At 33.7% G+C, this 11,069-nt stretch overlaps 1 protein-coding gene across 1 annotated transcript in view; it reads left to right on the top strand.

Annotated features, from left to right (window-relative positions):
* Nucleotides 1–156: 156 nt before the first annotated feature.
* LOC306870017 (centriolin-like) overlaps nt 157–11,069 on the top strand; it is a 31,355-nt gene continuing 20,442 nt past the window's right edge. Inside the window, 10 exon segments of the mRNA XM_079417037.1 lie at nt 157–780; nt 1,242–1,372; nt 1,459–1,580; nt 1,682–1,823; nt 2,268–2,454; nt 2,525–2,718; nt 5,834–5,953; nt 6,712–6,901; nt 7,194–7,303; nt 7,490–7,684. Coding sequence (XP_079273163.1) covers nt 645–780; nt 1,242–1,372; nt 1,459–1,580; nt 1,682–1,823; nt 2,268–2,454; nt 2,525–2,718; nt 5,834–5,953; nt 6,712–6,901; nt 7,194–7,303; nt 7,490–7,684 — 1,527 coding nt within the window. The 5' untranslated portion in view covers nt 157–644.

Here is an 11,069-nt window from a genome sequence, read left to right as displayed (position 1 = left end):
AGTTGTTATTCATGTATGCACATGCAGTTATGATATGTTGTTTTGCTTAACACTACTGTGAAAACACTTTGAGGTGGTTTATGTAAAAGTCTGATTTGAGGGGACACGACCATAGACATACGCACAGGACTCTTATTTTGAAATAACTGCAGCCGCATCACATGATCCAAACATCACCGCGAATCCTCTGAGTTCATGCTGGAGAATGATAGCTCAGTTTAAAACCTTTAGAAACCCATGGACTAAATAATGAGACCTGCAACACGAGATAAACATAGCAGGCTTGTATGCGCTTTGACTGTAATAATTCATAATAATCTGACGGTGGCTGGATGATCTCTAGGTTACGTTATCCTAATCGGTCGCTATGGAAACTGGGCTAACAAAAGTTGTCCAGTCTTTGTGAAACACTGAATGGACATGTACTTAAATGCAAAACTGCTTTTTAATATATATTAAAATATTTTAGTTATTAGATGACTATAGTTCTTTGCATTTTGTCAGATTTGGTCTGCATTGCAATTTTAACAAAGCAAAATAAACTACTATGTTAGCAGTAAGTTAACGTTTTAGAAGTCGAGATGGTTTAGGAGGAGCATCGTATTCGCTGGCATCAGATAATATTAATACCCCATGAGAATAAAATGAAAAGAGTGGCTCAGATGCTCAAACGATCACCATCAGAGGGATCCAAATGTCCCAAGAACCTCCAGAGCAAAGCTGTCCCCCCAAACGCCATCTCTGAGGATGGAGCTCTTCGAGAAGATCCCAGTGATGATGGTAAATCAGCTTTTATTGCTTAGATATGTCATACAGTACAGGAGCCTTTTTAGGTCCTTCTGAAGTATTAAAGTCGTTTTTACAAACTCATTCAACAAGTGGATGTTTCTTCAACTTTGGGTACTTCTGCATCCTAGGGGTTGATTTTGATCAAAACTTACTGATTTCACTATGCCTTCATTATTTCTGTTTTTGTTTTGTTTTTCGGATTACTTTTATGTAATAGATTTTCTTGTTTTACTCTTATCTCAGACCTTTTACTCTAAAACTATGGAACTCCATCAGTAAAATGTTAATTATTTCTTATTTAAAAGAAGAGTAAAAGTGAAATAAGCATTAATCATTTTAATATTTATTGTGTGAAAATATCCTCTTTGTTCAATTATAATGATTTTCACCAGTATTTTTCAATGTCTGCAGTTTGTATTGTGTCACTCATTTACACAAACATCTACTCATAGAAAAAAGGCCATATACGGGGGCAAGATATATCACAGAAGACCTGATCAGGAGATTGGCTAAATGTGAAAATTTAGGCCTTGTGCGGACTCTGGATTTGTCTACATCTACAGGAAGTGACAAACAGTTTAGGGTAAGATTTGGACATTATCTGGTTAATGCTCCGTGTGAGAGGTAACATTAGAGGTAATATTTCTGTGTGTGTTTTTATTTTTTTAGTATATTGAAAAGTGTGAGCGCTTACACGTTCTCAACCTCAGTAACAACAGAATCGAGAAAATCGAGAAACTAGAGAAACTATGTCAATTACGGGAACTCCACCTTTCGAGTAACAGGATACGGTAAGAATGTGACATTTGTCTTTTCAGTCTTGTCACAGATTGAAATACAATGTTCTAAAGGCCAATGCAAGCTTTGACGTTTATATTTGATTTATCTACAGAAAAATTGAAGGTCTAGAGCACATGACAAATCTTCAGGTTCTGAATTTGTCCTTCAACAACATTGAACATCTTCCAGTTTGGATGGCAAAGAAGCTCAGATCTCTTCATACTATACATCTACAGAGAAACAAGATATTCTCAGTAGGTACAATTATGTGTTTAAAACAGCCAATCAACAAAAAAAGTCCTCGAAACAGATTTTTTTTAACAAAACTAAACAAAATTGCATTGTTTTTCCTCACCCTCATGTCATTCCAAACCTGTATAACTTTCTTTCTTCTGTGGAACATAAAAAAGATATCACAATGTTTTTCATTGAATGTTTTTGTCAGTACACTGAAAGTCAAAGGGCACCAAACTGTTTGGTTACCAACTTTCTTCAAAATATCTCCTTTTGTGTTCGGCAGAATAATAAAAAAAGTCATATAGATTTGGAAGTAAGGGTAAGTAATGACAGAATTTTCAGTTTTGGCTGAACTGTTCCTTTAATGTCATATATTTCACATTAAAAGTAAATCACTGATATTTAATTTTTGTTCATGCACATTTATGTTACTAGCAACATTCTCTACATTTGTGACCTAGCTTAATGAGATAACTAAACTGAAGCCCCTGAAGAACCTGACGAGTCTGACATTAGCAGAAAACCCCATCTCCAGCCTGCCCCATTATCACCTCTTCCTAATCTTCCATCTGAGGTCACTGGAAATGTTGGATGGACAACCAATCAGTCCACAGGAAAGAGAGCAAGCACATCAGCGCTTTCACATGGGTACACCATCTCATCTTCATATTTGATCTTCTTTTGTGCTTTTATAATCTGTATAGTGCTGTTCTTACAGAGGAAGTGGAGCGCTTTGAGCAAGAGCTAGAGATGAGAGCTGAAGAGATTGCACAGCTTCAGAGAGAGCGGACCACAGCACTGGAAGAACTAGAGCGGCAGGAAACGCTCAACCAAAACCTGAGGCAACAGCATCAGGAACAACAGCGGAGCCGTGAGGAACTCCGGAGAGAACTTGACACCAAATCTGAACTGGTGGGTGATGGAGTCTTCACTGTCATCAACCACAGTGTGAATAGGGTTGACCATTTTGTCCTCTCATACAACTGTAATATCACATGGTAACAATATTTTAATTTCAGGGGCAGGGCATTCCTTAGGCAGGAACACCTAAAGAAAAACGTCTTTTTAAAGTCAAATGAAATATTATGCTTTTTACATGCACTGGTCAATTTGGAGATTTTGGGCAATTTTGCCTCCATAACATGACTAGTGGAAAGAAAAGTAACAATTACAATATCTTTCTATATAGGCTGTTTCTATTAAAAAAAATGTATCATGCACTGAGCTGAACATTGCCACTTCGGTAGCACTTTTATACACCAGACTTTCCATTTTTTACAGAGATGCCAATCCCATTTATTTAAATTACACAACATTTTTTTATGGGTTGTTACAGCATTTTCTGATTTATGATAAAAAGTGAAAGGAGGTGTCCAAAACCTTCTCTGTGAAACCTTCAGCGCTTATATTATTATTATTATCATTTAGCAGACGCTTTTATCCAAAGCGACTTACAAATGAGGACAACAGAAGCAATCAATTGTAGTATTAAAACAACTAAAAACAGATCCAAAACTAAAAGCTGAAACTTTATAAATACCACCTATACACATTTTAAAAATAAAGAAATGAAATAAAAATGACAAATGCATACAACAAAATTTCAAAACTTAACATTTAAATGAAAAACAAAAAAAATAAAGCTAAAAACAATTAAAAATATTAAAGAACAAAAGGTATAAGAGTATAATAATGATTCTAACATAACACTAAACACCAAAAAAACAACAACTATATATATGTATGTACAACCATACACATACACACACATACATACATACATATATATACATACACATTTATAAATTCAATATATATATATATATAATTTTATTTCCATTTAGTTTGTTGAAGTATTAAAATAACTCTTAATAAACTTAAAAAACTTAATAAAAGACCTATACAGACATAATAAATTCAGACATTATTTAACTAAAATTAAAATAGATAACAAATACAAATCATGACAGTATAGTTTATCAGTAATCCTAAGAAATAACACTGCCAAACACACATGCTAAAAACAACAACTTATACATAGTAAGAAATGGTTATAAAAACTGAAACAGAAGTGAAACAAGTAGTAGAAAAGAGGAGAAATAAAAGTGATACTTATATCCTTTGCCGGTGTCCCAGCCCGGTGGAGTCTCACGGTAGAGTCGATGGTCTTTACACTCTTCGGTCATCACATGAGGAGGCCTTCACACAACAAGCTTTTTTTTATACCCATCTAACAAAATACGTATTAATATATATATTTATTATTATATATATTTATTCTTTTGTCATCATTTGTAAGTCACTAAATGACTAAATGTAAGTGTAAATATGTCAACAACATGAAACAGGAATTTTGAGCCAGGCTTTATCAAATGTTTAGATTTCTGTTCTGGAAATGTTTGCAAATTAATGCATTAGATAATGTACATATTTAATTAGATAATGCCTCATTTGCATATTCTCATAACATTCCAGAAAAAGTCTAAAAAAAACAGTTGTCTTTATGTACTGCGATTAATCAACTGGGGAGGTGTTGTGATATCTGTTAGTTAAAATATTTGCCCTATTTACCTGTGGTGTCTTGCCTTAAAGGGATAGTTCCCCCAAAAATGAAAATTCTGTTATTAATTACTCACCCTCATGTCGTTCCAAACCCTTGAGTAATTAATGACAGAATTTTCATTTGGGTGAACTAATCCTTTAATATACTGTCCTGGTGCTATTATGCACAGTTCATCACTGCATATTGATCCAAAGAACCAAAGAAAAAATTATATTCTCTTTTTCCTTCATCAGAATTGAATAACTTGCTCTATATCTGAAACATCTTGACTAATTATGGAAATAATGTTAGCGAAAATAATTTAATGTTGACTTTAATCTTTATCTTCCTTGTGTCTGTTTTCAGATTATTTTCCAAATCTCTGTGCTCACAAACTCACAGTGAGCCCAGAGATTCACTTTCCAAAATTTCCCTTTCCTGTCTTTTCTAGACAATTTCCTGTTCAGCACTCTCTTCTCACTTCATTCTTTTGTCACCTGCTCTAAAGGTACTTTGTGAATGGTGTTGAAAATTATTTTGTGTGCGTGTGTGTGTGCGTGTGTGTGTGCGTGCGTGTGTGTGTGTGCGTGCGTGTGTGTGTGTGTGTGTGTGTGTGTGTGTGCTGTTGCTTCATTAACCATCTGTTTAAACAGAACTTCTCTGAGAGCCTGCATTCGGAAAAAAAGAACAGAAGCTGTTCAATCTATTAGAACAGCAAATTCATTCTAATTGCTTCACTGCACTGTACAGTATTCATTAATTCATTAATTTATTTATTGTTAACAATAAAATTTAATTACAGGAATATAATCTACCAGTCAAATGTTTTGAATAATTAAGTTTTTTCTCTTGTGCTTACCAAGGCAGCATTTATTTGATCAAAAATATAGTAAAAAGTAATGTGAAATATAAATACAATTTAAAAGAATGGTTTTCTATATGAATATGTTGTAAAATGTCATTGATTCCTATGTTGGCAAAGCTATTTTTTCTATATCCTTCAAACTTTTCCTTTCCCTGCTGATTTATTTTAATTTTTTTGTATATTTCACTCCTGTGAATTTACATAAACTGTTTGCATGCCTTCTACTGTCTCTTCTCTTCATTCCTTCCACATCATACTCCTCTGCTGGATTCTCTCTGTCAGGTATTCACATGTGCCCCACCAATCACTGTATGATGTCAACATTGTGTTCTCCTGTCCTCTCAGGTGTTCACTTTAGAGAGCGATGTTGATGGTATGGCATTGTTATGTTCTTTAGCATGTTTCTGTGGTTTTTGCACGTATGCATTCTAAATGAATGAAAATCTTAAAATATCATTCATTGTTTTGTGTATTTCCATGAGTATAACGGTTTTGTATTACACGTATCCTTAAGATGCAATCTCATTCTGAGCTGAGAGGTTTGCAGTGAAGTGTGGCTGATGTGTTTTATGGTGATATGTAAAGTGTTGTGTTTAAATAAGCTCTTTCTTATTACACAGCTGAAGCAGAAAACAGTGGAGTTGACCCGGGCCTGTCAGAAACACTATGAGCTTGAGCAGGATTTGGCTTTTCACAAAATAGATGCCAAGTTTGAACCGCTTCCGTTTTATCCAGATCCTGTAAGTATTTGCTTTGATTTAATAATAACTAGAGCTTTGGATAGATAAAAATTGACAACTCATTATGATTTTCTTTTTTGTGTTAGAGGGATTAATTATAGTTTTTTTTAATTGGTCTATAAATTTATACTACTGTTCAAAAGTTTAGGGTTGAAGTCTCTTATGCTTACCAAGGCTACATTTATTTGATCAAAAATACTGTAAAAACAATAATATTGTGAAATATTATTACAATTTTAAATATAATGTAATAGTGTAACTATATATACGTTTTCTATTTTAATATATTTTATATGCAATTCAAGTCTTCAGTGTCACATGATCCTTCAGAAATCATTCTAATGATGATTTAGTGCTCAAAAACATTTCTTCTTATCATCATACATAAATCTTAATGACCTTAAACTTTTAACTGGTGGTGCATCATTCAAAATGTAGTATATGAAGTTTTAATTGATTCATTTCCACTTTTAAAACAAAATATGTTATAATAATATCGGATTATTGTCATCGCAAGGCTTTAACTGTGTTACATTCTGATTCGTTCATAGGTGACATTTCATACATTTGATCTTTGATGATTAAATTCTGAAATACAGAAGCTTCAAATTATTTTAATTTAGTCCTAATAACAACAATAGCGGATTTCTTTATTGGCATTTCTCCAAGAATGTCCATTTAACTATATCATACAATGCTGATTTGTGTATGGCAGGATTATATTGAATTTTAGAGAGATTATTCTCTTTGTTGTTCAGGAGGTGGAGGTAGAGAACCTTTCTAGCGAGAGTCCATACATAGGAAAGTCTCGTCAGAAAAGGAACATCACATTTCCATCAGAGACGGATAGCATGGGTGCACAAAACCAGCAGCAGCCTGCCTCTGCGGACCTGAATGAGACAGACAGCCCAGGAGAACATGACATGTCCAGACATGCTCATCTTAAAGGTACAAAGGTTCAAGGGCACTGTGCCCTCATATTATATTAAAGGCTCTAAATAGATTCATAAAATAATAATATTTGTATATTACACATGCTATTGCATTTTTTACCCTCTTTACTTAGAACAATCTGTAGTTGTTTGCTCTTATTACCAGTGCTACCAACAAATAATGAAGGAAATTTTCCCTTCCTTTTTGGTGGCCGCTGTAATATCCACATCTCTGCACTTTTGCTAATGCATCGGTGTTCTTTTTTGTTTTGGCTTTTGATTTTTGATGTTTTGTGTATTCATTTTAGCTGTGGAGCAATTACAGCAGTTGCATAAAAAAATTGAGGTAAAAGAGCAACAGATCCTTAAAGCCAGTGAAGAGCTCCGGCAGCTAGAGGAGACAGTTTCTCAGAGACGGGTGAGATGTTCCCCCTTAAACAACTTCTGTGCATGGCTTTAAAAAAAAAAAAAAAAAAAATGCCTCTAGCAGAGCTGTACTTGAGAGTCTGTACGATTTCCTCTGATCTAAGTAAAAATTGATGGCAGAGTCCACATTCAGATTCATTTTTAATTATTTAATTTATCTATGTTGATTTGCTCATAGATCTGTGAGGCTGAGAAGGATCAGCTCAGACAGGAGCTTCAGAGGAGGATACAGAGGCTGGGAGAGATGAGAGGAGAGATGGAGGCTATGGAGAGGCAGCTGGAAGGGCTGAATGCTGAGAGGAACCAAGCCCAGGAGGAAATGGACCAGCTGCAGAATCTACTGCACAGCCTGGATCCCAGTGACCCCAGACATGTCAGTAACACTCATGCCTGAACAGCCTCATGAAAACAGTTCTCATGAGGATTATAATTTCCATAACATAGTGTAACATAAGAGTTCAATAAATAAATGGTTTTATAACAATAATTGCTAAAACAATTATTAGTAATGCAATTTATTAGCCTTCGCTGAACATTGTAAACATCCTTTTAAATTTACAGTATAAAAAGCAGTGGTCACTAGAAATTTGCTGTAAAAATGTTTTATTATAGAGCTCATCAAAGTATGTATCATTATTTATGAACTGATGTAATGATAATATACTAACATACTTAAACTATATACATCTTCTTTGTACTGTATACAGATTCAACAATACAGATGGCCACATTATTAAGAATTAAGGTTAATTTTATTGGACATTTTTAAAATAATGGCTAATTAATCTACACAAAGTCAAATAGCACCAGTGTGTAAATGCAAGTACATGCCACTAAAATAATGCAACGAATATTAATTAAACAAAATAAAATGTATTCAGACATTAATACTTTTATTAAACAAGGACATATTAAATTGATCAAAAGTGATGGTACAGACAAAAAAACACACAAAAAAAACATTTCTTTTTATATGCATTTTACAATATTATTGTTTTTACTGTATTTTTGATTTAAATAAATGCAGTTTTGGTGAGCATAAGAGAGTACTTTCAAAAACATTCAAAAATCTTAATCTTACAGACCCCAAACGTTTGAACGGTAGTGTACATGTAAAGACAGTATAATATCAAATGTTTAATGTCATTTATACTTTTTGCATGCAAATTAAAAAAAAAAATGCATACATTGGTGAGGAAGTTTAAGCATTTTTTATATTTCACATTATACATCTATATTTCTGTCAAAATTGCTAATATTTTCGTAGGCTGTTGCTAGACAACTAAAATAGAATTTGGCTAATGTACATTGCAAGCTTGTCTGTATTTGCTATTTTACCATAGTTGAAATGTGAAATCTTGTTGATAAATATGCTTAAAAGCAAATATCGCATTGTACAGTTAATGGCATATTTATACATTTTGAAATGTTAATAGATATGGGCAAGAACCTGTTTTCTGCAGGAATAATAGTTACACATTTCTGCAATAGATGTTTCTGGTTACGTCACAAAATTATTTGCATGACTGTAAAGTGTTTTATTGTCTATGTATGTTGTGTTTATACCATAAGCCTCTGAGCTATTCAGATGTTTTATTCATATGTGAGACCTTTAGTTTATTTGTTATATAACAACAAAAAATGCACGTCTTCCTGTTTTCTGTTTAAGAAAATGTTTGGCATGCAAACAGTGTAGAACAAAATGAGGGTAAAATAACTGATGTGTTGTGGAAACTCCCAAACAACAAAGGTGTATAACAAGATTAGGTTCTCTATGGAATTAATCATCACTAACCCATGATGCTCAGCAACGAGTAGCAGGCATATAAAATGAGGCTCTTGTCTCTTTAAGAAAGAAGAGAGTACTTCTGTCCTGGGAAATCTGTTGATGCTGTGGGTGGAGACAGAGAGGTTACTTACTCCCACCCGGCCACAGACACAGTCACTGATTGGCTGAGGCCGCCGAAAGTTTCCTGTGTTGATTCAAAGAGAGTTGAGAGGAGGGTGGAAAGAGTGCAGGCATAGAGGAGGAGGGGGCTTCTTTTAGTGATAGTTGGAGTCCATGGAAGTTAAGAGCAAAAGCTAAAAGAGACAGGAAATGTTCTCTTCCTGCACAAGGAGCCCCTGTTACTCCTCGTGGGGCAGCAACATGAGAAAAATGGATATATAGAGACAGAAAGCTATAGTAAGTACCCCACTGGGGTCAAGGAGGGGCTCATGGGAGGCTGCTGTCATACTGTTGCAATTTGGGGCTTGTAATGTTGTTTGTAGAAGTGATTATTGGTATCTAGCATCATTGAACATGACTTAATTTTTAAAGTTGATCATTACAGTATGATGTTTCATGATTGTTGTATATTTTCATTGTTTAGAACCGGAAATTGCAAAGGCATTATGTCATCAGAGTTTGCTGGCTTTCATATTTTATGACAGCAGTGGACAAAAACAATGCACAGTATTAAATTAGTAAACCACTAGATAAATCTGTATACTTTTGTAATCTTTATTTATGAATAGTGGTGCTTTAAAGTTTTAAAGCAAACTTGCTAATGAACAAGGCGTCGTTTAAAATAATGTTTAATGAAAGTGTTACATTTTCACTTTGAGATCATTTTTCGTTGGGAGGGAAGAGGAAGTGATTGGGTTGAGAAGTAACAAATGCAGAAGTCCAAGACTGTCCCTGCGTTCCAATTTACGTCCAGTTCACATACTGTTTGGATTGCTATTTTAGGTGGATATACTGGCAGTACACTGCAAAAAAATCATATTTTTCATAAATTGTAAGTTAAATAACAAAAAAAAAACTTAATACTTAAAATTTTCTATTTAAATTCAATTTGTTTGTAATTAATTGTAATATTAACTAGCAATTTCTCACTGAAGATTGTTTACATCAATATTTTCAGTGTAGATGAATTGGGAAACAGGGTATCTGACGTTTTCTTTTTTGACTTCTGTGATTTGTATCAGAGTGATTTGAAGAGACTGAGGATCAGTGATCAGTCTAGATCAGTTTTAAATATGTTAATAATTAATTAAACCTAGTAGTTTTTAGATTTTCTACAAGAAATGTGAGGGTCTTTGCAAATGATAGTCACATCCAGGATGCTAGGATGTTGCTATGTTGTTGAAGTTGTGGACTAATGTAAAAGATTTAAAAGATTATTAAAACTTTTTTGTTATCATTACGTGTTATAGTTATAATCCTTGGTATAAATGGGCCTTAAAGGGATAGTTCACCTAAACATGAAAATTCTGTTATCATTTACTCACCCTCAAGTTGTTTCAAACAGGTATGACTTTCTTTCAGCTGTTGAACACAGAAGCAGATATTTTGAAGAATGTTGGTAACCAAACAGTTGACAGTAGCCATTGAAAAATACTGAAAAATAGTTAAAACATATATGAAAGCCAGTGGTTACTCTCGTCTGTTTGGTTACCACCACTATTCAAAATATCTGATTTTGTGTCTCAAATCAATCAATCTTAAAATTATTTACATTTAGTTATATTAACATAATGTTAATAAAACTAAAAAACCCAGTAACATTATAGATGTACAAAATTAAACTGATATTTTAATAAACCCATATTTTTGAGTACTTATTTTTATTACAAAAGAAGTACCAAAGATACATATCAGCTTAGTTTTGAGAGTTATTGAGTTAGACATCTTGGACAAAGAGGGGCCTCAGAGTCAAAAACCAGCAGAATTGATCATGTAATAGCACCCTATCCCAACTCTCTCTGCTATCGCT

This window comes from Barbus barbus (assembly GCF_936440315.1).
Source record: "Barbus barbus genome assembly, chromosome: 5".
NCBI lineage: Eukaryota > Metazoa > Chordata > Actinopteri > Cypriniformes > Cyprinidae > Barbus > Barbus barbus.
Note: the sequence above shows the minus strand (reverse complement) of the source record. Positions and strands in the feature narration are given on the sequence as shown.